Source organism: Brachionichthys hirsutus, chromosome 5, assembly GCF_040956055.1.
Source record: "Brachionichthys hirsutus isolate HB-005 chromosome 5, CSIRO-AGI_Bhir_v1, whole genome shotgun sequence".
Classification (NCBI taxonomy): domain Eukaryota; kingdom Metazoa; phylum Chordata; class Actinopteri; order Lophiiformes; family Brachionichthyidae; genus Brachionichthys; species Brachionichthys hirsutus.
Window position 1 is genome coordinate 5573053 of NC_090901.1, and position 23902 is coordinate 5596954.

The following is a 23902-nucleotide window of genomic DNA, read 5'->3' on the forward strand; positions in this document are numbered from 1 at the left end:
GACTCGCCCACTTTGAAAACTCGCGCGTATTAGCAGCGCCGAAGCGCCGCTGAGAAAACGCACACACGTTGAATATACCTTTGTTTAATATTACCAGCACTTATGTTATTTAACCTAAACACGAATATTAGCCTGACATATATTCCCTGTAACAACATGAACGTTGAAGCCTCTTAAATCATTGTTTTTGCGGGCAAACCCGGAGATATCCATGGTAACAGTTTTTCTAGCTCTAGCATCATACGTCATCATCGTGCGCATTTTAATGCCTGGGTTGTACGGCGACGTTGTGTCGAAAGTGTGATCCCTGTTCAGCAATTTAACATCCGCCTACGGAATCCTGCTCTGGTGACAGTCAGCCGATTCACGACAAAAAACATATGCAGTGTGACAACAGGAAGTGTTTGCTTTATTTTTAAGAGTAAAAAAGATGGATGAAAGCCCACCAAAGATAAAGGCCGTGATTTGTGCCGATGGCAGGTGAGTGTCAGTGATGAGATGATTGATAGTCAGACGTGTATAAAATAACTTCAGCAGCGTACTATGTCGCATACTCACTTTGTTGATTTCTAATTCTTTACAGGCTGCAAAACGTGAAAAATACTTTTGAGACAAAGTATGGAGAATCTCCTCTCTTCTTTGCATATGCACCCGGAAGAGTAAATCTGATAGGTAATTTCATTTTATATAATGAGTTTTAACTGAATTGATTGCCAAATCGAGCTACTTGGGATGATGAGCTTTTATTTGGCCAGACACAATAATAATAATAAGAAGCGCAATTTTTAAAATTAGTGTTTGAAAACAGAGTTCTGCCAACAAAAGGGACATCCTTAATGGTTGTACTGTTTTAGTATTCAAGTAAATGCCTTCCCAACCTCAAAGGAAGAAGACAACCTTTGGGAAATGTGTTATTCATTGAAGATAAATAATTTAATTATGTCATTTGTCAGTTTATAAGTTACAATTGTTTTGCCTCATGTACAGATGAATCCTTTTAATTAACGTTTTTCTGGTTTCTTCATATTTAACAGGAGAGCATATTGATTACTGTGGCTATTCTGTTCTTCCAATGGCAATTGAGCAAAATGTCCTTGCAGCTGTCTCTGTGAACAATTCAGGGACAATTGTGCTGTCCAACACAAATCCTCAATACAAGTAAGACCTCACCACCCATATTGATTGTTGCATTTTTACGCCGGTCTATATAATTTATTCAGAAACTTAAAATCTAAGTACAGTATCACAGGTTTTTACAATGTTTGTCTTTTTGAAGGGATTTTTCTGTGTCATGCTCAGAGGACATTGTCATAGACAGAGAGAATCCAATGTGGCATTATTATTTCCTTTGTGGAGTGAAAGGGATTCAGGTAAGATGTTGGGGTTTTTTTTTTTCCTGTCTGTTTTTTTACTTATTCTTCAGTAGGCTTCCTGAAGTGAACAATAAAATGTTTTAATAAAACCAAAGTAACTGTATTCCTTTTACAGGAGAAGTTTGGGATCACTCCATTAGTGGGAATGTCATGCGTCATTGATGGAACCATACCTCCTAGCTCTGGTCTGTCCAGCTCTAGTGCCTTAGTTTGTTGTGCTGGGCTTGTAACAATGGAGGCAAATCAAAAGTCCCTCCCAAAGGTAAAGCACTTTGTTAAATTAATGTGTTTAAAAATGAAAACAAATCAATATGTGTTTCACTTTAATTCCAGTAGGTAATGTCATTTTTAAATTGTATATTTAGTACTTTATTTGTAATAATCCCTGAGGTGGAATTGGCTGAGATATGTACCAAATGTGAGCGTTACATTGGCACAGAGGGAGGGGGCATGGACCAGTCCATTTCATACCTGGCAGAGAGAGGAATGGTATGTAGAGTTCTTTTAAGATGTTACATTTTATAGATTCCAGCAACATGTTCAGTAAAAATATAAAAAATGTAAGCCTGATGATGTAAGACTGTGAAGTTCCTTCTATAAAAGCAGTGACTTGAATAATGGTTTTGCCTCTTTCTTTTTTTTTTTTATCTGTGTCTGTCAGGCAAAGCTGATCGAGTTTCAGCCTCTGAGAGCCACTGATGTCAAGCTCCCTGACGAGGCCGTGTTTGTGATCTCGAACTGCTGTGTGGAAGTGAACAAAGCTGCTAGTTCTCACTACAACATCCGTGTAGTGGAATGTCGAATCGCCACAAAGGTTTTATTCTCATTCTTGGGAACGGTCGAACAATTTTTATCTCTATTTGTCCTCGGTTGTTGTTTTTTTACAGTCTGTCATTTGACATTCATGTAGATCAGTGATCAATTCAACGTGATCAACTTTATTGGTGTAGGTGAAGAGCATCAATAAACCAGCCAACCAGTAGATACGAGCAAAAACGTAACTTAACGTGCCGTAAAGCATTATTTTATTTTACTATAATATAAAAATAACATCCAAATTATTGGATAATTTAGAAAACATAATAAACAAAATAATAAGGAATAGGAGAGCCTTTCGTTATCGGTAGAAGGATGCTGAGGATGAAACTGCCAGGGAACAGGGCTAGAGGTCGGCCCAGGAGAAGATACATGGACGTAGTGAGGGAGGACATGAGAGTGGCTGGTGTTGGGGAGGACGATGCAAAGGACAGGGTGAAGTGGAGAAGGTTGGGTTGCTGTAACCCCTCATAATAATAATTAGGAGGGGCTATGGGACCCCATTATAATTTAATATCAGAGCCAGAGGTCTCCTGTTTCAGTGAGTGAAAGAAAAAAAAAAAGTATGTCAGAGTTGTTTGTAAAGGGTTTTGGTGGGTGTGCTTTCAGATGCTGGCCCGCGCGCGCAAACTGGACCTGAGCAAACTGTTGAGGCTGGCCGATGTTCAGACAGAGCTGAAGGCCTCGCTGAAGCAGATGCTGGCCCTGGTGGAGGAGGTGCTGCATCCTGAACCCTACAGCCGAGAGGAGATCTGCAGGTTGCTGGAAATCACCGCTGAGCAGTTCTCAACAGAGCTGCTGAGCACCAACACCCAGCATGGTGAGCGTCTGTGCATGTTTAAGTGTCACAATGAATTATCATTGGAAAAATCTGTTCCAAGGACTTTATACGTTTAAGTAGTTCCATTCTTTTGGATGCATACTAACATTTCTCAGAATTTTCTGAGCTACTTGAAAGAATCAAAATTAAAGGTAGCTGTGGTAGTAGGTAGCGACTTATTTTGACAGACAGTGTGATATTATTTATTTTATTATATACAGTATGAGACTACATATCCTTTGGATTTTTATTGTCTGGTGATTGTGAGAAAAATGAATTGTAGCCACGCTCAGAAGAAATGACTGACGATATCCTCACATCCTTCTTCTGTAGAGGCCTTCTTTAAAAGATGCCACCGTGTTTGATGTGATGGTATCATCCATACAGCTGATGGGTGACTTGACAAACGTTCTTCTTCCTCCTCCCTTGTATCCTAGTGACTCATTTCCGGCTGCACCAGCGAGCCCGGCATGTTTACGGCGAGGCTGATCGAGTGCTGCAGTTCAAGAGTGTGTGCGAATCTCAACCTGACGAATTCATTCAGCTACTGGGAGAGCTGATGAACCAGAGTCATGCAAGCTGCAGAGACCTGTATGAATGCAGCTGCCCTGAGCTGGATCAACTGGTGGACATCTGTCTGTGAGTGCGCAAAAGTCTCACGTTACTTATTACTTACGGTGCCACATTCAGACTCAAGACACAAAAATGCGATAACATGAGATGTCAGCTGGTTTATATTTACCAATTTAAAAAAAATAATAATAGGGTTTGAGGAAAACAATGTTTTGAAAAATTGCAGTATTTTGTTTGTTATGTGGATTAATTCAATGAAGCAACTTTATCTTGGGTGTTTTAGTTTATCTCAGTTCCGTAGTGCATAATAATTATACTCTTAATTTCCTACGTCCCACATAATTTATTCTCCATTTTCTGTTTGTGCACAGTAAAGTAGCGTAAACCATTCTAACCATTCTTATGAGATAAGCTTTGAAGAGGAATCCCACCCTCTAAGGTTTATTTTACTAAGTAAAAGAATTAATCAATTGGAAGGCTTTAAGCGACGTGTGTGTTAGTAAGAAATATTGTAAATGCTTTAAGTTGTTCTCCGGAAGCAAAACTCAGACATGCCGTTTGCTACATCCTCTGCATTATATGCTAGTTTGTTTTCTTCAAATACATTTTTATGTATGTTAGCTGCATGTGAGCTAAATGCTATGTTTGAATACCCATGTTTTGGCTGGTCAGTGTTCGTCTCTTCCATGTTCTCGCTGCCTACGTTTGTGAAGTTGTCCTTTTGTATCAGAACATGATCTTGTTTCTTTTTGCTGAAGGTCGTCTGGGGCTGTGGGATCCCGGCTGACCGGAGCAGGCTGGGGTGGCTGCGCTGTGTCGATGGTTCCCTGCGAGAAGGTGGAGACTTTCCTGCAAGCAGTGAGGGAGGCCTACTACCTGCCTGATCCACGCAGAGCAGCCATGGAAAAACAGAGTCTGTTTGTGTCAAAGCCTGGTGGGGGGGCCGCAGTTCTCCTGGAGGAGTGATATGTCGTCATCGTTCAGCTTTAACTCCACTGCTGCAGGGATAAATTAAGTTTTCTTACACTTTTCTTTTCACCTACAGATTACTGTGGAATTTGGGGACCAATAATTCATTAACCATGGATAATTATTTCTTACAAAGGGAATGTGTTTGCCATGTCAGGAAATGCTTGAAATCATGACTGTAAATGGCCTTTTATTTTGGGAAGAAATTGATTTCTGTAACTTCATTATCTCAAAAAAAAGATGATAAATAAAATGATATTTTACTCTACAAGCAATAGTCTGTATGGATGAATGCTGAGCTCCATGATACTTATCAGGACAGAGTCGAAGCTTTTACTATTTGTGTCTAAATCAACAAATTATGAGGTATAAAATAGGATTATAACTAGGAATGGATCTATAAATAAATTGGGTTTGTGTGAAGGACTAGCCAATCAGAAGCAGACAGGGGTGGGCTACGCCTTCACCGTAGTGGGATTTGTGTCAAGAACTAGCCAATCAGAAGCAGACATGGACTGTTTACGCCTTCAACATAGTAGGATTTGTGTCAACGACTAGCGAATCAGAAGCAGACAGGGGTGGGCTACGCCTTCACCATAGTAGGATTTGTGTCAACGACTCGCCAATCAGAAGCAGACAGGGGTGAGCTACGCCTTCACCATAGTAGGATTCTAATAATTTCCAACGTTGAGCTGCTATTGTGGATTTCGATTGGTCGAGAGCCGGGTGAGGCGGGACTCCAGATTTGTTTTGTATCGCTCCTTCAAGCCGTGGGTTCCTGCACTTCCTGGCTGCTGTCACTTCACTGACGTCTAACGCCGCCTCGCTTCCTGTTCTTAGTGAAAGCGATTATCTTGCGTAGTTTTAGGATATAAAACGTGTGGTTAACGGGACTTTCAGTGAAGGTGAGTATCATTAAAGTTAATATTACAGGCTGAAAACCACTACGCAGCAGCAGAGTTCAGGTAAACGTAACAAAACAACTGCAAACAGATGATATTGTTGCTGATCACACTGAGTTTGTTTCCTTTAATTTTCAGACGCAGAATGGCTGCGTTGTATCGCCTGAGGCAGTGTCACCTCACTGGCAGAGCTGCGTCTCATCTTCACACCAGCAGCCGTGTTTCTGCCCAACAGCACTACAAGATGTTGGTGCTGGGTGGAGGCAGCGGGGGGATTGCAATGAGTGCCCGAATGAAGAGGCTGGTGGGAGCCGAAAACGTGGCTGTCGTGGAACCCAGTGAGGTAATGTTCCTTAAACAAGAACCCAGAGTGGAGGACCCACGCAGATCATACAGACTCCTCACCTCTGACCTTCTTGCTGTGAGGCAACAGTGCTACCCACTGCGGCATTATTTTTCATGATATATGCAAGTAAAAAAAAAAAGAACTTGTTTTGGGGTAAATGAGTGAGATGGTGAGAATGGCATTAATGTCGGTGCAGAGTTTATTTTCTTTTGTGGGTAACAACATTTCCCCCCCCCCCCAGATGCACTACTATCAGCCATTGTGGACGCTGGTTGGGGCCGGTGCAAAAGATTTAAAGTCGACGGGTCGTTCCACTGCGAGTGTTATGCCATCCGGAGTGAAGTGGGTGAAATCTAAAGTTCAGGAAATAAACCCAAACACTAATACCGTTCGCACAGACGATGGGACTGAGGTATGTTTGACAAGGGAAACAGTTGTTTCCCTATTTTTATATTGACGTTATAAATGTACATAGCATCACATCATCTATTGTCTGGGTTTTTAGATGTAGGCAAGGAAGCAGATTAAAGGAATTGAACTTCTATGTACATTTGTTATCACAGATTTCCTACGAGTATTTGATTGTGGCTCTTGGTTTACAACTTCATTTTGAGAAGGTGAAGTAAGACTTTGCCCTTTCACCTCTAAAGCAATCCCATAAATTCACTCTATTGTACATAAATTCATTTACATCCTGGGAAACTCTTCTCCTCTGTAGATCCGAGGACTGCCAGAGGGATTTGAGCATCCACAGATTGGATCCAACTACTCGGTTGAAACTGTGGCTAAAACATGGAAAGCACTGCAGAACTTCCAAGAGGGCAACGCTGTATTCACGTTCCCAAATACTCCTGTGAAATGTGCTGGAGCTCCACAGAAGATCATGTACCTGTCGGACGCCTTTCTTAGAAAGGTATCCATATGTTTTCAGACGGCAATGACATGTTAGCGAAAATGTGCGTTTCTTTTCTTGAGGGGATGTTCTCATGTTTCTATCACAGACAGGAAAACGCTCCAAGGCCACGATAATTTACAACACATCCCTTCCTGTGCTCTTTGCGATAAAAAAATATGCTGACTCACTGTGGGACATTGTGGAACGCCGTGACCTACAAGTGAACCTAAGGCGCAACCTCATAGAAGTGCGTGCAGACAAGCAGGAAGCCGTTTTTGAAAACCTCGACAAACCAGGTGAAACCAAAGTGATTGAGGTAAATGAGATACTGCGCTACTGTGCTGGGCTCCTCTTAAATCCATCTCTTTCTGTTTTAGTTATTAGCATTCGAGTCGACAGCAGATTTCGTATCGCTTTGCTCCAAAATATACAACAAATTACAGAAACGCTCTGAATAAATATGTATTTATGCTTCTTTTTATTAGTATGGGATGCTTCATGTCACGCCACCGATGGGACCTAATTCGACGGTTAAAGGCAGCCCCTTGTCGGACGAGGCCGGATGGCTGGATGTCGACAAATATAACCTCCAACACAGGAGGTATGCGAATGTGTTTGGGATTGGAGACTGCACCAACCTGCCCACATCCAAAACGGGCGCTGCTGTTGGTAAGAGTCATTAGTTTCAGTATCGTAATGTAGTATTGTGAAGTATTACTGTTAGAAATTAAGTACAGAATGTTCTATTAGGCAACTACTTGTTCTTTTTCTAAATTGAATGTATTGCATAATTCAGTGTTTACGCAAGATTATGAAACACACTCTGCATAGCTTGTAATTCAGGAACATCTGCCACCTCACTAATTTTAATCTGTATTTCAGTTTACTTTGTGCTGAATTTAAGTGTGTGACAAACAGACGGGGTGAAATAAAATTAGTGCTCTGTTAAATTAGATCAAATATCGTGCGTCTGACTGTTGCTTAAGTGATGGGATGTTCCCAGCAATGACATTGGCAATGATGAAATTGATAAATCGATCTCTGCTACAGCCTGTATATTATCTTTTAACATTTTAGCCTGGCATGTAAAGTATAGATACTGAAGTGGACTAACCGGCTGACACTGAATGTCTGTTTATCGCTTAGATCAAAGTACAGTTGAGCTTAATGAAGGGTGGTGACTGTTGAGATGAGGGTGACTAATCCTCTGGTCTGAGGGTGTATTCAGGCGAGCAAACAGTACTCTGCTCCATGCTGCCTTGCTGGGTGTGAATTCAGTTTCCTCTCATGTCTGTGTAGGTTTTCAGTCATCCCAGTTTGAGGTAAAGCAAGAAGCGCAAAAAAGAAAAAGTCAACTCAACTTGCTTAAAGTTAAAATCATTTCAGTTCTCATCCAAGAGGCTTCTTCAATGTTGTAAAGTAAGATTGTGAGGTGAAGCGCCTTCAACAAACCGTTGACTTTTGTATTTTGCTTTTGTAAAATGGCTTGACTCTGACTTACCCTGAGTCAAGAAGCAAACTGTTAAGTTGTCATTCTGTTAATGATGAGTAATGTTTTTCAAATTAAACAATGACTTTTCTTTAAACTTATTTGAAGGATCGAGCTGAAGAAAATATTGAGTGGAATTTCTTTTATTTATTATAACCTACATGAACCCAATCAACCACTATTTTTTTTTTTTTTTATGGATATGTTGAAGCAGCTCCAATAAGGTTTTTGTGTGAAGGTTCTCCTTGCAGGGGCAGTTTATACTGCACAGACATTTAAGACGAATCGTTAGCCTTCTCCATGCCTTAAAATAGAATTTACTCACGCTTACATTTGTCTTCTCATTTGCAGCTGCACAATCGGCGATCTTGGACAGAACCATCAGAAAAGTACTGAGAAACGAGAAGCCGGATAAAAAGGTAGGCGAATATATAAATATTTTAGACTTAACTTCTTGATGGAAATGTATTAATAACCTGTTACCTCCTTGTAAACAGTATGATGGTTACACCTCGTGTCCGTTGATTACAAGCTACAACACGGTGATTCTAGCAGAGTTTGACTATAATGGACAACCACTGGAAACATTCCCCATTAACCAAGCCAAAGAACGAAGACTCATGTATCATATGAAAGCTGATGTGATGCCTCACCTCTATTGGTACGGGCTCCTGAGGTATGTGTATGGTTAAAAAAAATGCACATTAATAGTTGGTTGTAAGGAATCGCATCAGACCCTTCATCTAATTCAAAATTCTTTTTTTTTTTTTATGTCAGGGGCCTGTGGGGTGGACCAGGACCATATCGGAAACTCTTTCATCTGGGGATGAAATGAAACCTGGCTATTACTGAGCAGGTTTTAGACAATGGATGGAACATCATTTCTTCTTCCTCCTCTTCGTCTTTCGACTTGTCCCGTCAGGGGTCGCCACAGCAAATCAACTTTCTCGGCGATTGCATGCATAATTCTGGGAAATTATTGCGCCGGATGCCATTCCTGCCGCAACCCGGGCTTGGGACCTGCTCCAGGGAGACGCCACCCATCCGAGGCTGCCTTTACTGAACATCATTTCTAATGATAACGATGGCGTTAACCGAAATGTAATATTAACTCGGCATTGAAATGATGAAGCAAATGATGTCCAATAGCGAGAGTTGATTATAGGGCAAAAACACTCAAATCTGATGTTGCTTTCGGCTGCTTTTATTCTTTTTGTCTCAAAGTAAAGTCTTGCTGCTTTTGACGATCGTTTTATCCAACCAGTGCTAATTTTTTAAACCCTAGAACTTAAGTCTTATTTTTATTAAGTGCACTGCTATGCAGTTTTAGAAACCAGTGGGTTTCATCCATGTCCTAAATCCTGTGCTGTCATCCACTTTGTTTATACATCCAGCTCTTAAATTATTGTTCTCAAAAACAATTTGACAAAGTGCAAATGAACAATAAAAAATCTGGACGTTTTATTGTTTTTACAGATTCGGTTCCATTAATTGTTCAAGAGACTGGAAATGTACTGTTTTTTTCATATTGCTGAGTGACTTTTAATAAATGTTAACAGCAGGCAACATTGATTCATTTAAACAGAAAAAAAAACCTTTGTAAAATAACTGCTTGATTTTTACAGCATGTCAGATCAGTGTTGCTTACTGATTAAATCTTTAGCGTTCTACTTCATGCAGTGAAGTTTACTGAAATGCATTTTATTCTGTACAGGTGTACGCTGGTTGCTGCATTTGTATTATAATCAGTATTTACTTAGGCTTAGAAGGCGTCAGCCTGATCCCCCACAAGGCGCCGGAGAAGACTAATAAATGCACTTTTTTTTGTGTGGCTGTCATGAAGTCACAGGTAAACGCCAGCGGGGATAGATGGTTGCAGTGAGCCGGAGTCCAGCTGCGGTGCGCCCGCTGCCGGGACTTGTTGACGCCGCGCTGCGCGCACCGCCAGCGTTAGATTTGTGATGAGGCGGGAAATGGCGTCCGCAGACATGGTTAACCAGTGACTAGCTACAGAGAGACGGACACAGCTGGCAGCAGCAACCGCGGACTGACCTCTACCGGTGGCCGCCACGGTCGCGGCCCGAAGCTGACAGCGCTTTTGAAGAGCCCCCCCTCCCGGATAATCAGTAAGTAACGACGTCAAAATGTAAACAAAAAGGTGGCTAGCTAGCGGCTAGCGTTAGCAACGAGGGGGGCGTAGTCTAATGGCTGAAAATAGTAATGGAAGCGAACAAAATGACGCGCTAGCTGGACCCTAGTTAGTAATTATCTATTTTTTGTATGAATTTATGTATGGTTTACACGTTAAACATAGATATATTCCTGCGGACGCATGCGGCATGTGCTCTGGGTACTGAACTGCATAATGTCACAGCCTTGCTTTCGCTCCAATTGGGTGTTTTGTTAGCCTGAATGCTAGCTGTAGCCGCTTGTGCTAGCTACCCACTGAACCCCACTAATGGTTGAGCTACGTTGGGATAAAATCAGATTCGGTACGGATAAATCAGCTGGACAGGTGCAGGTAGGGCCTCGCGAATTGATAACTGTTCGTTTACACGTTCGACAGAAGCGTGAAACCATTGATCGGTGTTAGCGCAACAGCAATTGGTTAACATTAGCTGCAGCTAACGATTGGCAGCGACGCTGGTACGCTACAAAATCTGATTTAGCATATTTGACCAAGCATTCGTAAAGAATGCAATTGTACTTAGCGTAAACTCATTTTAAACGAGGTCTATAATCATTTTTCATAATTTATTACGGTTTCATGGACATTTTCAGTGTTTATTACTGCTACATAGTATGTAAACAGTCGCTGTATCTTGTTCGGGGTATTGTTGTTCATTATTGACACATTTCTTTTTTTTTTTCTTCCTCCCTTTAAGACTTTTCTATGTGACGACGGAGCATGATGAGGCTGAGAGTGCGTAAAGCTCCTCAGCAGTCAAACAGAGGCCGTCAAACCCATCCATCCCAGGCCAAACGGAAACACTGTGAAGTGGAGCCATCACCGGTCAGTGGTCGAGAGAAAATGCAGAAGAATGAAACCGGCCTGTTCTCCACTATAAAGAAGTTCATCCGTGGAAATGCTGTCAAGGTGGGATCACGTCCGGATTTGCATCTGTTCTCTTTTGGTTTTGGTTTTACTCTAGTTCTCTGTTGGAGGTCGAAGTACACGCTCCGACTTTATACAGAATAAACCGTGTCTCAGCTGCTTGGTTGTGTTAAATAGTCACACAGACAAAAAAGTATTTGTCTTATAGGGGTTTTAAATTGTAATAAAAGAGCTGCTAAACCAGTAACTAAGTTTGTTGTGTTAACAGAAAAAGTCATTAATCATTCTTAGTTCAACCTGTTGCCCAGTGAGAAATAATATGTCATCACCGTCATGTTCAGAGTTGTAGTTTGTGGAGAGAGTATGAGAAAGGACATCCGAGTATATTAGTAAAGCATGAAAATCTGTGCTCGACGAACCTTAAGCAGGAAGTTGATGCAGAAAACCACGGATTTAATGTGACAACATCCAACATAAAGTAATTGCCTTTTCTCAGTTCTTGCGTATTTCTTATTAAAATAATTGGGAGATAAGGAATGAAAAGCTTTTGGAAAGTTAGCATAATGTGAGGAATTTGTAACCCTGTCTGGTTCTGAATCCCTGTTCTTTTATTTGATAGGTGGAGCAGGATATTCCCGCCAAGAGAAGTCGTATTGATTGTAATTCCGGTGGTAATCTGATTACTTCAACACCGCAGACCAGAGCCCTCTCCAGCAAAACTGTCTCCCGAGTTTGCCGGAAAAGTCCAAATAAAGGTACGACAGAAGAGAAACGAGGGTTTTAAAGAACTGGCTCGTCATTGTTGATATTTTTAATATCTTTGGATTTTCTTTTGACTTCTTTAGACACCATGACCTGCAGTAGTAAACCCATCAAACCAAACGGTAAACTCGAGGCCCCCGTAGAGGCAGCGAGCAGCCCGCCACGCACCACCCTGCTCGGAACCATCTTCTCTCCGGTCTTCAACTTTTTCTCACCAGCAACTAAAACTGGTAAAGCAAAAAATAATCTCCCGATAAATGGGATCGGCAAAGCTCTGATCTAAAGTGGAACTCACCGTTGTGTCGGATTGGACTAAGATGTTCTGACGGCGGCTGCCGTTTCTCCTCAGCCACTCCCGGTTCGGATTCTCCCGGCCAAGCGCTGGAGGCGGAGGAGATCATGAAACAGCTGGACATTGAACGGGCAGAAGAAACGCCAAGCAGCACTCTCGCGTCTACAGAGGGCATCGCTCCATGTCACACTGCCCCCGCGTTGCCACAGAGGCTCCAGCTATCCTACGATCCGACCGGAGAAGAAGGGGAGATTGTGACTGAAACTGACATGCCACCGTTAACAGGTACGACTGCAGACGCACCCGGCCGTGGCTTTGATACTTTGATTTGGGGAAACATCCGGATGTTGCTCAAACAGAACCTGAGTCCCCGGTCAGAAAATAGGAATATCACAAGGGTCACAAAGGACGGCTGTGAAAACGTAGACGAGAAAGAATCAACAAAGACGGGATGAGAGATGCTGGAAAGCTTCTTATGCTGTAAACGTGTCATTTCTATATAACCTCTATTTAGCTGCACATTGTGTTTCAAAATTCATGAAACTCAAAAACCTCTGCGTCATTTGTTAGAACATAAAGCTCCAGCGTTTTTCCTCGGCAGTATATTGTGTGCTGCGCTCCATATGACACTGACTCGGCTGCTGTTTTATTAAAATGGTTTCATCTCCTTGTTTAATCAGCAGGGAAGTTATTTGGCTGATTTTTGTCAGACTCTCTCGTAAAAGTGGGATCATGCCGAAACGATCGTTAAAAACGGAATGCCTTAAACCTCCGGTGATGACTTGGTTACTCGATCGTTTCTTTGAACTCTTCCTCCTCTCGTCTTCTTCAGCTCCTGGCTGCATACCAGACGGTGGTTATCCACACACATTACCTCCAGCTCCTGCAGAAACCTCCTATGAAGAGGACTGGGAAGTTTTTGATCCGTAAGTAGATTGAAGTTAGTTGCTCTGAGGAAATTTGTCATCCAAGGTGACATTGCATGTCGGCTTGTGACCAGAACTGGAAATGTTCTGACATTTCATCACCACCAGATGGCAGCAGAACACTAGTTTGAGGCCGGTCTGAAAAGTGCTGCTGCTGTGAACGATTTATAAATCAACAAATGTTAGTTCTGTTATTATTTAACGGGCGGAAACACGTGCATTTCTGCCCAGGTACTTCTTCATCAAACATGTGCCTCCGCTGACAGAAGAGCAGCTGACGCGTAAACCAGCGTTACCTTTGAAGACACGCAGCACACCAGAGTTTTCTCTCGTCTTGGATCTGGTAAGCGCTGAAAGTTTTCCTCTTCTTCATCTTGTTTTAAATTCCAAAACAACCTTAACGTTTGGGTTTTCCGTCGTCAGGATGAAACTCTGGTCCACTGTAGTTTGAATGAGCTAGAAGATGCAGCCCTGACATTCCCTGTGCTGTTTCAAGATGTCATATACCAGGTAGGATCAATTAAATGCAATCCTTCTAGTGACCAGGTCAAAGTTTTTGTATTCATTTTTTCATTTGCAGGTTTATGTTCGGTTGAGGCCCTTCTTCCGTGAGTTTCTTGAGCGCATGTCTCAGATGTATGAGGTGAGATGCTCTTTCCTTTGTAATCGACTCCACGTTTAATATTTGTGAATGACCCTACCCTAAATTTATATATTATTAATTCATTACTGTTCATTAAAACTTCAGATTATTCTCTTCACGGCTTCAAAGAAAGTCTACGCTGACAAGTTGCTCAACATCCTGGATCCCAAAAAACAGTTGGTTAGGTAAGCGATGACAGATGATATCTGAAGAGTGCGTTGTCGTATTACGGGTGAGGCTTATTCCCTCCTGTGTTTTTGTTTCAGGCACAGGCTATTCCGTGAACACTGCGTGTGTGTCCAAGGAAATTACATTAAAGACCTCAACATTCTGGGACGGGATCTTTCCAAGACGATAATAATCGACAACTCGCCCCAAGCCTTTGCTTATCAGGTAAAACGCTCTCGCAACAAGAAAAACAGTTTCAAATATATTTTAAATTAACCCTGTCTGTGCAAAAACGTTGTACTCAATTTGTGTGTCCTTCAGCTTTCCAACGGGATCCCTATCGAGAGCTGGTTCGTGGATAGAAACGACAGCGAGCTTCTAAAGCTCGTTCCTTTCCTGGAGAAGCTCGTGGAGCTGGTGTGTATTTAAACAGTTACCGAATAATAATAATATTAGATTGTACATATTAAAACCATGAGGCATTTTTACGATTTTGATTTTGAACCTTGTCAGGAATCATTGGGCTGTATCAGCGTTTAACGGTTGGATTGTTAGATTGTCGTGTTTCTCGTTGATGCAGGTGGGAATCAAATCTGAGGGGGGGGGGGGGGGGGGTCGACATCAGTGTTTGACTGACGGCGTTTTATCGTCTGTGTTTACTCCTCATTGCAGAACGAAGATGTCAGACCTCACATCCGTCAGCAGTTTCGTTTGCACGACCTCCTTCCTCCAGACTGACGACCTCCCTGCTTGTCTTTCGGTTGAAGATGGTCTCAACTTTGAAACACAAAAAGAGCCCCCCCCCCCAAAAGGAAATATTCAAAGGATCCTCTCTTTGCACACATGACCATCATCGTTATTAATATCGCTATGATCTTTTTCCAAACCACTTCAAACAAATTGAAAGCTGTATTTGAGTCGGATGTCTTCAGACGAGACGTTTTCTGGAAGCTATTCGATCCTTTAGGAACCGTTCTGAATGTCCTGCAGTGTTGGATTAAATGGACCTCGGTAGCCGCCGCCTACCTTGACCGGCCTGTTTAACCCTGTATAATAATCCACCCACTTACCTGTAAATATTTGTACATAGTATTTTTTTTTTTTCTTCCAGGTTTTTAAACGTCATTTTATTTTCAATGCCGATGTATTCTTTGATTTGGTTGCTTTTATAAACCCGACAAATGTCAGTGTGTTCTGTTTGAAGTTGCCTGCGTTATTCCTGTGATGCTTTTACTCCATGACATGCAGCTGTCTGTAATGAGGTGCAGTTTTTGAAACCATGTATCTTTGGGAAGAAAATGTTTCTGAAACAATATTTTAAAGTCATGAAATGTAAGCTAGAATAGAAAACAAACTGAATGCAAAGCCATAGCGGCTGAATTCTAATTTTGGAGATTTGTATTTGAGTCCATTTCTGATTCTCTATCCTCTTTGACAAAGGGCGTGGGGGGGTGGGGGGGTTAGGCATATTGCACTTTGACATCCAGCCCTTTGTAGGTGATGTAAAATGTCACTTTTCTACACAGGTGTGTATCACCTCAATTTGTTATGCAGGAGAAAGGTTAAATTGTAGCACCAGCAAATTGCCAACATGTTGTCACATCTCGGATGTGGGATCTTTATGATGAAAGAGTCACAAGTTTTATTGACTATTGAATGATCACTCCTGTTGTATTCAGTGTTAATCAATGGATTCCTTGAAATTAAATTCATTTTTATATGACTCGGCTTCCTGCTTATAATTAAGACATCGTCTGGAGCTAGGAAACAAACGTTCCTGTCATTCTGCAGAGCTTTTCACTACATCACACCAGCTTCGACGAAGAGGTTGAGTCTGTTGGGATGACAGACAGATTTTAAAAAGTATTTCTGAGCATGTGAGAAGTAGTTATTTGAGAGCCTACTGTTGTATCTAAAGTATGACTTTAAATATTACATTTAAATATTAAAAACCCATTTGTGGATTCAAAAATCTGTTAAAAATACACATAAACTCTGATTCACTTTTTTCACGGTTGGTGTATAGAGATACCAAGAACACTCTAGAACCTTTTGATCAAGATCCAGATCACCATGGGGACGGTGTAAACCCAATTAGGAGGGGAACGAGCTGCTTGGCGGAGGTTTATGCTCTTTAAAAGTGCTTTTCTTGTTATGTCAGCTATGACATTTAGGTGATGTCCTGTTTAGATAACCTGCTTGTGTCTTAATCCGTTTGTTCTTTCTTGGCAGGTGAACCAGAGGTCACGTGACTCCAAACACAAAGGGGACCAGTCTTCACCGGACTTATCTGAAGGTGTTCAGGCTTATTTTCAAAACAAAATCACTCGGGAGATAGTGTGAAGATAAGACGTGGGGATAATTACCTGTGTGCATCTAAAGCCACCCAGTGAAAGCCCCTTTGTCCGCATCCATTGGCTGCCCGTGGGGGGCGGGGGGGCTGATGTGCACATATAAAAGGTCTCGCCTCGGGATAACAGCAGGTGGATCCAGGATGCGGATGCTCTTCATCGCCAGTGCCTTGCTGGGAATGCTGGTGCCGGAGGCGACGCCCACCGGGGCGGCTCCGCGGCTCCAGGCGCTCCACTGCCCGCCCTGCGAGCAGGTCCACTGCTCCGCGCGGCGAGCCCTGATGCTCCGGTGTCGGGGCGGCGTGACGACGGGCGTCTGCGGCTGCTGCCCCGCGTGCGCCAGGGTGGAGGGGGAGAGCTGCGGGGGAGCCTGGGGCTATCTGGGGAAGTGTGCCGAGGGGCTGCTGTGCGTTTACCCGGACCCAGAAGCTGCAGGACCAGACGCAGAGAACAAAGGGGTCTGTCGAGCAGGTGGTTCTATTCTCTGACCTCTAACAGGAGCGAGCAGGATTCTATGACCTCTGCCAAGGAGGGGATGTTATCGGTCTGTTCGACTATAGGAGCACAACTCAAAACTCAGGAAATGTTGGGCATGTTACCAGGAACAGATGAGTACATTTCCCAAAGTATTTAGAAGTATTTATACGAGATCCTACTGTTGTATCTAACGTATGACTGCGGCAAGGAGGCTATGATTTTGTTTATCTGTCTGCCTGGTAGAAATGCAACCCAAAGTTATGGATGGATCTTGAGAACATTTTCCGGAAATGGAAGAAATGTTACCAGGAACAGATGATTAGATTTTGGTGATGATCCAGAAGAGATCCTGGATTCTGGATCACTTTGACATTTTTCAGTAACATTTCAATCAATGGAGCTTCTAAATTTGTCCCTCAATATCTCGGTTGATTGTTGACTGATGTTTATGGAATTTGACACATGCATGTAGGGTGGGGATCTCTATCTTACCTCCCTATTTCATCTGGATATAGGATCCAGCCTGTGGATATTATAGAGATTCTTCTAAAAATGGGGGGAGGAGAGGTACACTAGCGTTTGAGCCTACTGTACATTTAATATTAGAGATAGAGATTTGTAACAAGCGTCCTCTTATAGCTGAGTCGATTCCACATCGCAGCGGGTCAACGGATTTGTTCTGTCTTCTGAGGAGACAGATCCAGTTGAAATCGGGGTAAATGATCACAACAAAATGATTTGGTTTTTGGACCCTTTCAATAGTATCTCTCTGATTACTTCCACAAAGGAGGTTCTGTTTCTGCTGCCTTTACCAAGACGCTGTGGAATTAGAAGTGGACAAACGGATTTGTTGTCTCTTCAAAAGCTCTGGATCTAGAATAGCTCCAGAAGAATCAGCCATTACTGAAAGTGTTGCTTTTAGTGAATAACTTCTAAACTAATAATGATTTCAAAGTGACTCAGAATGTTAAAGGTTTGTTTTCACGGTCAAGGAATCTAAAAATAAATAAATAAAAATAATGTAGGACAATACTGGATTTGGGATTCGCTGCGGGGGGCGGGGGGGGGTACCATGTACGGTAGTAAATCTTGATTAGAAGATGTAACGCCTGATAATGCTGCTCAAGGCGTCCTTTGATTCAAAGGTGTTAATCACACCTCTTATCACTTCATTGTGAAAAAGCTGCACGGTATCAGACATAGTGCAAGATACGAGATTGTCTTTCTTTGCTGCTGATTGGGACAATATTAAATTTGACACCTTTGAAAATGTTTGACTTCAAACTGCAACAATATTTGTTTAATATGTGTGTTAATGCAGTGACTGAATCCGTGCATCCGGAGCGCTGTCATCCAGACTGCACCAGGGAATACTGCCAAGCCAACCCGTCTGCAATCTGCTCGGCCAGGTGGCTGAAAACAAATGCTTTCCCCCTTTCTTTTTTTTTTGTTAAAGCTGAACTCTGAATTTGCTGCTCTGTAGGTTTGTGGCTCTGGAGAAGAAAACCTGCCAGGGTTCCTGTCAACACACCACCTGTCCAGGTTGCTTGCTGCTGAAGCCCCCTTCGTGTCCCCAGACCTGCGCCCTCTCTGATTCTTCCTGTCTGCACCACTTTGGGAAATGTGTGCACAATCACCTAACGGCAACTCACAGTCCCATCTGTCACAACAGCCTGCAGGTAAGTGGTGGAAACGCCACGGACGCACCTGCAGCTGCGTGAAAACTCTCCACACGTTCAACTGCCGTGATCTGTTTTCTTTGCAGGGCACCGAGGGATACTTTTTGTGTTTGGTCCCAGCCTGTCCAAAATAACTGCAGGTGGGAAAAGAGAGGAAACCCAGAGGAAGTGTAGCAAAAAAAAAAAAGAGGCAGCTATCTGTAAACTTTGTATATACAGTATAACCTTAAAAAAAACAATCTGCGTTCAACAATCACATTTTAAATCCAATTTAAACTTGAATAACATTTTAAATGCTTTTTAAATAATAAGAAACTACATTTTCTATGTACAGTCTTTGATTTCTTTTTTCCAGTGTGGTATGCAGGAATCTTAATTTAAGTGAGCGAGTTCTACTATTTCTAGTTCTATAATTTGCTTTTACATAATCAAAATAGCATTTTTTTTTTTGCTTTATCTGTGGTCTCTGTATTTGAGCTGGCAGCAAAGTTTACCTGCACTTCAAAAATAAGTTCTGAAATGAATGACTGGGACAGAATTGATGGCAGTGCCCATAAAAAATAAAGATGAATGAGAAATATTGAAGCCCTTGTATGAAAATATTTTTTTGCATATGACCTGTATTGAGTTAGACCGTTTTCTAGCTGCCTGCTTCTCGTACACGACTGGACATGACAACAACTCCTGCATTTATTGCTTTTAAATGATCTCAGACCTTCATGTAGAATAAATCCTTTCATTTCTCAGTAAAGGATAAAGGATCTGTCGGCTGTCTGGATCGCTCCCTCTTTTTCGAGTCCACTCTGCCATCGGCACTGATGGTTATTGAATAACGGAGGATTTATGAGGCAGTAACGAAGCCTGTTCAGAAAGGGAATAAAGTGTGGACCAACAATGGACAGTTTGTTCTGTGTCCTTCAAACGATTATCGGAAGGATTTCGCAAGATGGAATCTTTGGATTTTTTAAATACCAAAACAAAAGTCTGCATTTACTTCCATCCTGTTTTATCATGTCAGTCACATCATTCATTTATTCTAGCATCTAAATAATACCCGGTGTTTTGTTTGCAACTTTTTTCACACTGCTTCAACATCAGGAGCAAAATGAGCAAGGGGAATTCAATCCAAAAATATGGGAGCTCTTGATATTTTACAAGAAATTACAATTTATAATTTAAAAACTAGGGAATATAGAGATTTAATGCAAAATCTTTTACATTTGTTAGCTTTTTATTAAGGTATAAATTAAGAAATGCAGTTAATAATTTATCATCCAACAAGATTGGATAGCTAGTAAAAAAAAAAGGGATGTTTATCATCCTATGGATCATTTCTTTTGCTCTCTGCAGGTACACATCAGCATATCAGGATCGGTCACCAAAGAGGACCGCCTCAGTTATCAATCCCAAAGCCGTCCCTCTCGTTTTTTTTCTTACTGATAAACGAAAAGGATAACAAAGGTCTGTCAGCATTCCAGCTATAATAAATGTTGCCGTCATTAAAGTTCCAATATGACACAAAACCCGGGAACAACAGAAAAGCACAAGCGATTACTGCAGTAAGGTTTCAACATAAATCTCAGCGTGCATGAATATGCAAGTTGTCAAGGGAAACAACTATGATTAAAATCAACTATCATTTACATCATAAACAACTCGAGTAAATAAGAAGTGACTGACTCTCGCAGAAATTCTCTCTCCAGTTTGAACAAAGGAAACATAATTCAAATTAGCTGGGTTTTTTTTAAGACATTTTAATATGGAAATGCAGCATTTTATATCCTAAACATGTACAGCTTGTTTCCTTAATAATGTAAGGATAGAAAAGCATTTTTTAAACATTTCAAGGACAAAATGAGTGACATAACGTTATAGTGTTTAAAGGTAAGCTTTTAAATTGGAATATTTTCATTAGTGCCTGATCAACAGTGAGACACTGAAGACGAAACACAAATCCAAAACACGGCATAATGTTTTAAGAAGCAGAAATAATAAAGCATGACCCCCAACAACTGTTATCTGAAATTGTATGCCATCTTAGGATGAGATTATTCCTCCTGATAAAGAAAAGCTCAACTGCAGAGAGGAAACATTACGACAGTTGACAGAAACTTCAGGTCGGGCCTCCAGTCCACCTCTGATTAAGAAGGCACCGTGGATCATGGACTTCCAGGCCGTCTGGACTGTCGTCTTGTCACCTGAACAGCCTGTTCCAAAAGGAAACGAAGGCGGCGGAGTTAAAGGCACCGATGAACAAGAGCAGCAGAAGGTAGAGGCTCATCATGATGGCAAAATGGTGTCGGAGGAGCCAGGAGGTGCCGCGGGAATGTCTGAGGATGAAAGACAAACGCGTCATGTTTTTAGGGTTCCATTTATTATGAGTGGCATCCTGTCATTTTGCTATAACTACAATCACATAACTTATAAAGACTTTTTCAAAATTTACATCCTTTTCCAAACCAAGTGATCTTCTGGAAACAACATTTGACCCCGAAGTGATTCTAACCTGGACAGGTGCCTCCTTTGGGAGTAAACAAGGAGGTACTTGACTCTCAAAAGCTGATTGTTGGTGACCACAAAGTACTTCTGTGGTACTTCCCCTCCTTCGCTGTTCTTCGCTCTTGAGCGTGTACGGTCAATGATTTCAGAATCTGAAATTTGTTATAATATAAAATGATTTAAACTTCAGTGCTGTACGATTTGAGAGGGGGGAGGGGGGGGGGGAGAGCAGGTACTGTCTTCCCCACTCTTCAGCGAGTTACGTGGTTATAACGCACCTTTTTTCTTCACCTGACACTTAACATCTGGGTGATCAATGACTTCACACAAGGCAACACAGCTGAGCAGCGGCCCCAGGAGGCTTTCTCTCCAGCCGCCGCTGTGGGGGCTGTAGAGCACCGCCATGCTGAGGTCACTGGTGAGGTAGGTCCCTTCTCCAAACACGGAGTTCTGATCACAACATGCAAAAACAACAACAACCAGTGAGACTGTTTGTGACATAGAGACAGTAGATTATCTCTGATTTCAGCTCCTTGAAGTCTTAAATATTTAATTTCATATTACAGGCTTAAAGGAGCGCCTACGGAGGAGATGAAGCACTAGCCTTGTTGAGGTGACAGTGTAGCCCATTGTGAATGATAGAGTGAAAATTCTCCAGGCGGCTCCCGTGGAACGCATAGAAGACGTCGCTGTCTGCCCTCGTCTTCTCAAACCTGGCGTTCATCTGATCACAGTATTCCAGCTCAAACAGGAAGTCTGGCACAGGAGCCGGAATCCCTTCATTCTCCGTTAGCTTGCAAAGTTTGGTGTACTGGTAGAAATAGCCAGTTAATAAGAAAGAAATAAACTGTTTAAGGATCTGATTCTGTCAGTAACGCACCTCATCCTTCTGTAGTGTCTTCACAGCGAAGCTCTTTGAAGAGAGAATCCAGTGTGTGAGGGCCAGATGATGATCCCCCTCTCTGGACTGAAGTCTCACCAACTCTCTCACACCAGGCAAAGATTTCACATCTGCCAACTAGAAGAAACCAAAATGGCTTACTCTTTAAATCAGAGCTAGTCTGATCTGTCTGGATCCCCATTATCAGTAAATGTCAGCACAAATGTTTGTACAGTACATCGTTTGGTGATGTCAGCAATACAACATCACGTCCACGGACACTAAAACGACAAAATGCTAGATGATATATTTTCACGTTTACTTTGGATGTTTTTGATGCATTTTAATTTGAAGTCGCGCTAACTAAAATTACAGTAATACTTGAGTCGCATGAGGGTAGTATAACTGTTGCAATATTCAATCAATGACTGATATCAAATAAGGCAGCGTGCCAGCTGCTACTTGGATCAGACGTAAGAGGTTTTGGAAATCCGTAAGACAGAAGAGCAGAACGACATTGGGAATCAAACATCAGCGAACTGTGCTTTATCAGACTCAGCACATTAGTGCCATCAAGTGTATTTTAATGTGTATTGTTAGTATTTGGCATATTAAGTACAAGTTATAAGCATTAATGTGACAGTTGAGGGGGGGGGGTATTAAAAGCTTCTGGCTGTATCTTACCAGTGCTTCGAAGTCCTTGTTGTCACCACTTATGTATCTTGGAGGGAAGGGTCTGAGCAGCGAATCCCTCTTGTAACTCTGTGCAGCAGCAGCAAACAGGCTGCAGCGGAGGTCTGCTGCTACCGGGTCTCTGTGCAGACAGGAGGACACCAGCTCTCTGACCGTCTCAGGCGGCAGCGGCGGCTGCATCCCCGGGACCTGGGGGGGAAACACGTTCAATAACGACATACAGTTTATTGGGTTTACATGAAACCTGTTGGGTTAAAGCCTTCTACTCCCATCAAAATGTATTCATAATTTCATTGTTATGTATCTGCTGAATACATTCTCATATAGATCACCAATCACATGGGTATTAATATATTAATCAGTTCTTCTGCACAACATTTCATATAATATCCTCCTGAGACCAAGCCAGCTAGCACGTCCTCTGTAGTGGACATTTGTCCATTACAAAGGACGCATGTCAGCGGGCTGGGTCTCAGGAGGATATATCCATATTTATTTTACGACTGAGCCTACACGTAAGATACGAAGTAAATATATCATCTCGTACTTTAGCGGACAGGACACAGAAGCTAGTGAACGATTTGTGGTCAGCAAAAAGACAAAACGAAGCAAAAAGTCCCACATAATGTTTTTGACATAAATGACTACTGGAATGTTTAGTTCCGGTATTTATTTAGCTAGAGATGTTCTTCCTGTCTAGCTAGCATAGCTCTGGGTTTGATGAAGCTACGTTAGCTAAAAGTAAACATAGCTCCTCAAGTGAAGAGATCTATCGCATAGTAGAAATTACTGGATGCAGAATTATCAGACCTATTTCAAACGACAGACCTTTGATCTTACTTCCTATTCCTTAGGACGCAAATAATTCTTGTTAGGCAAGATTCCTTACCTTCAGTTTCGCTCAACTCATAGCACAACAGGAGGAGAAAGCGTTAGCTTTCGCGATCGCGAATGAGGCGTTCCGGTGTAGTAGAAGAAAATCGGAATTAGCCAATTTTACACTCCCAAAATATGACAATATGAAGTATAAAATAAGCTAGCAAATAGAAATTCGTATGAAAATGTATATAGAGGAGAACAACACTCAAATAAATGTTGGTGTGGCATTTCTATGTGTAGAAGAAAACAACATTGTAATATTCGAGCATGGGATGGCAACATACAGTATTTACGACTACAGTAAACAAGTTATGTTATCACTGTTTTTTTCCAACGGCTGAAAGGCAACGGAACCGCCATTGGACGACCCAATCAAAACTTAATATGACTATCAACCAATAACATGTCGTCTTAG

The 23902-nt window shown here is 41.9% G+C and overlaps 5 protein-coding genes across 7 annotated transcripts; 4 read left to right on the top strand and 1 right to left on the bottom strand.

The window, feature by feature from the left end:
- Positions 1-367: 367 nt before the first annotated feature.
- On the top strand, positions 368-4749 carry galk2 (galactokinase 2). Its single transcript, XM_068739037.1, has 10 exons — positions 368-480; positions 584-672; positions 1035-1158; positions 1277-1370; positions 1489-1635; positions 1764-1862; positions 2035-2187; positions 2799-3009; positions 3447-3648; positions 4341-4749. The coding sequence occupies exons 1-10, from the start codon at positions 431-433 to the stop codon at positions 4546-4548; spliced, it is 1377 nt and encodes a 458-aa protein (XP_068595138.1). The 5' UTR covers positions 368-430; the 3' UTR covers positions 4549-4749.
- A 597-nt stretch (positions 4750-5346) lies between these two features.
- Positions 5347-9658, top strand: sqor (sulfide quinone oxidoreductase). 3 transcript variants are annotated; one of them, XM_068739035.1, is made up of 10 exons: positions 5347-5456; positions 5592-5796; positions 6041-6211; positions 6363-6416; positions 6518-6712; positions 6801-7010; positions 7180-7363; positions 8535-8602; positions 8681-8859; positions 8961-9658. In XM_068739035.1, exons 2-10 carry the CDS (start codon positions 5599-5601, stop codon positions 9016-9018), a joined length of 1317 nt encoding a protein of 438 aa, XP_068595136.1. In that variant the 5' UTR covers positions 5347-5456; positions 5592-5598; the 3' UTR covers positions 9019-9658. The 3 variants fall into 3 exon arrangements, with proteins under 3 accessions (XP_068595136.1, XP_068595137.1, XP_068595135.1); XM_068739036.1 differs by having other exon boundaries at positions 5354-5516; XM_068739034.1 differs by lacking the exon at positions 5347-5456 and having other exon boundaries at positions 5526-5796.
- Positions 9659-11091: 1433 nt separating this feature from the next.
- Positions 11092-15752, top strand: ctdspl2a (CTD (carboxy-terminal domain, RNA polymerase II, polypeptide A) small phosphatase like 2a). The gene is made up of 12 exons (XM_068739417.1): positions 11092-11280; positions 11858-11993; positions 12084-12230; positions 12350-12577; positions 13125-13218; positions 13450-13561; positions 13642-13728; positions 13799-13861; positions 13967-14046; positions 14128-14254; positions 14351-14446; positions 14702-15752. Exons 1-12 carry the CDS (start codon positions 11092-11094, stop codon positions 14765-14767), a joined length of 1425 nt encoding a protein of 474 aa, XP_068595518.1. The 3' UTR covers positions 14768-15752.
- A 771-nt stretch (positions 15753-16523) lies between these two features.
- On the top strand, positions 16524-18670 carry si:ch73-330k17.3 (IGFBP domain-containing protein). Its single transcript, XM_068739949.1, has 4 exons — positions 16524-16851; positions 18179-18266; positions 18341-18536; positions 18623-18670. The coding sequence occupies exons 1-4, from the start codon at positions 16524-16526 to the stop codon at positions 18668-18670; spliced, it is 660 nt and encodes a 219-aa protein (XP_068596050.1).
- A 1618-nt stretch (positions 18671-20288) lies between these two features.
- parp16 (poly (ADP-ribose) polymerase family, member 16) lies at positions 20289-23540 on the bottom strand. The gene is made up of 7 exons (XM_068739640.1): positions 23498-23540; positions 22600-22797; positions 21916-22053; positions 21640-21846; positions 21314-21485; positions 21043-21187; positions 20289-20866 (listed from the first exon to the last, which is right to left on the bottom strand). The coding sequence occupies exons 2-7, from the start codon at positions 22786-22788 to the stop codon at positions 20731-20733; spliced, it is 987 nt and encodes a 328-aa protein (XP_068595741.1). The 5' UTR covers positions 22789-22797; positions 23498-23540; the 3' UTR covers positions 20289-20730.
- Positions 23541-23902: the final 362 nt, after the last annotated feature.

What these genes read in the sequence shown, in the direction of transcription:
- sqor (XM_068739034.1), top strand. Translation starts at nt 5,545, where the DNA reads ATGATATTGTTGCTGATCACACTGAGTTTGTTTCCTTTAATTTTCAGA. An exon ending in TACAACTTCATTTTGAGAAG is followed by an intron (nt 6,417 to 6,517) that starts GTGAAGTAAGAC and finishes TCTCCTCTGTAG; the next exon opens with ATCCGAGGACTGCCAGAGGG. An exon ending in CAAAACGGGCGCTGCTGTTG is followed by an intron (nt 7,364 to 8,534) that starts GTAAGAGTCATT and finishes TCTCATTTGCAG; the next exon opens with CTGCACAATCGGCGATCTTG.
- galk2 (XM_068739037.1), top strand. Translation starts at nt 431, where the DNA reads ATGGATGAAAGCCCACCAAAGATAAAGGCCGTGATTTGTGCCGATGGC. An exon ending in GTGATTTGTGCCGATGGCAG is followed by an intron (nt 481 to 583) that starts GTGAGTGTCAGT and finishes AATTCTTTACAG; the next exon opens with GCTGCAAAACGTGAAAAATA. An exon ending in AATGTCGAATCGCCACAAAG is followed by an intron (nt 2,188 to 2,798) that starts GTTTTATTCTCA and finishes GTGTGCTTTCAG; the next exon opens with ATGCTGGCCCGCGCGCGCAA.
- ctdspl2a (XM_068739417.1), top strand. Translation starts at nt 11,092, where the DNA reads ATGATGAGGCTGAGAGTGCGTAAAGCTCCTCAGCAGTCAAACAGAGGC. An exon ending in TTTCTCTCGTCTTGGATCTG is followed by an intron (nt 13,562 to 13,641) that starts GTAAGCGCTGAA and finishes TTCCGTCGTCAG; the next exon opens with GATGAAACTCTGGTCCACTG. An exon ending in GCATGTCTCAGATGTATGAG is followed by an intron (nt 13,862 to 13,966) that starts GTGAGATGCTCT and finishes TTAAAACTTCAG; the next exon opens with ATTATTCTCTTCACGGCTTC.
- parp16 (XM_068739640.1), bottom strand. Translation starts at nt 22,788, where the DNA reads ATGCAGCCGCCGCTGCCGCCTGAGACGGTCAGAGAGCTGGTGTCCTCC. An exon ending in AGACACTACAGAAGGATGAG is followed by an intron (nt 21,847 to 21,915) that starts GTGCGTTACTGA and finishes TATTTCTACCAG; the next exon opens with TACACCAAACTTTGCAAGCT. An exon ending in TACACTGTCACCTCAACAAG is followed by an intron (nt 21,486 to 21,639) that starts GCTAGTGCTTCA and finishes TGTTGTGATCAG; the next exon opens with AACTCCGTGTTTGGAGAAGG.
- si:ch73-330k17.3 (XM_068739949.1), top strand. Translation starts at nt 16,524, where the DNA reads ATGCGGATGCTCTTCATCGCCAGTGCCTTGCTGGGAATGCTGGTGCCG. An exon ending in TCTGCAATCTGCTCGGCCAG is followed by an intron (nt 18,267 to 18,340) that starts GTGGCTGAAAAC and finishes GCTGCTCTGTAG; the next exon opens with GTTTGTGGCTCTGGAGAAGA. An exon ending in TCTGTCACAACAGCCTGCAG is followed by an intron (nt 18,537 to 18,622) that starts GTAAGTGGTGGA and finishes TTTTCTTTGCAG; the next exon opens with GGCACCGAGGGATACTTTTT.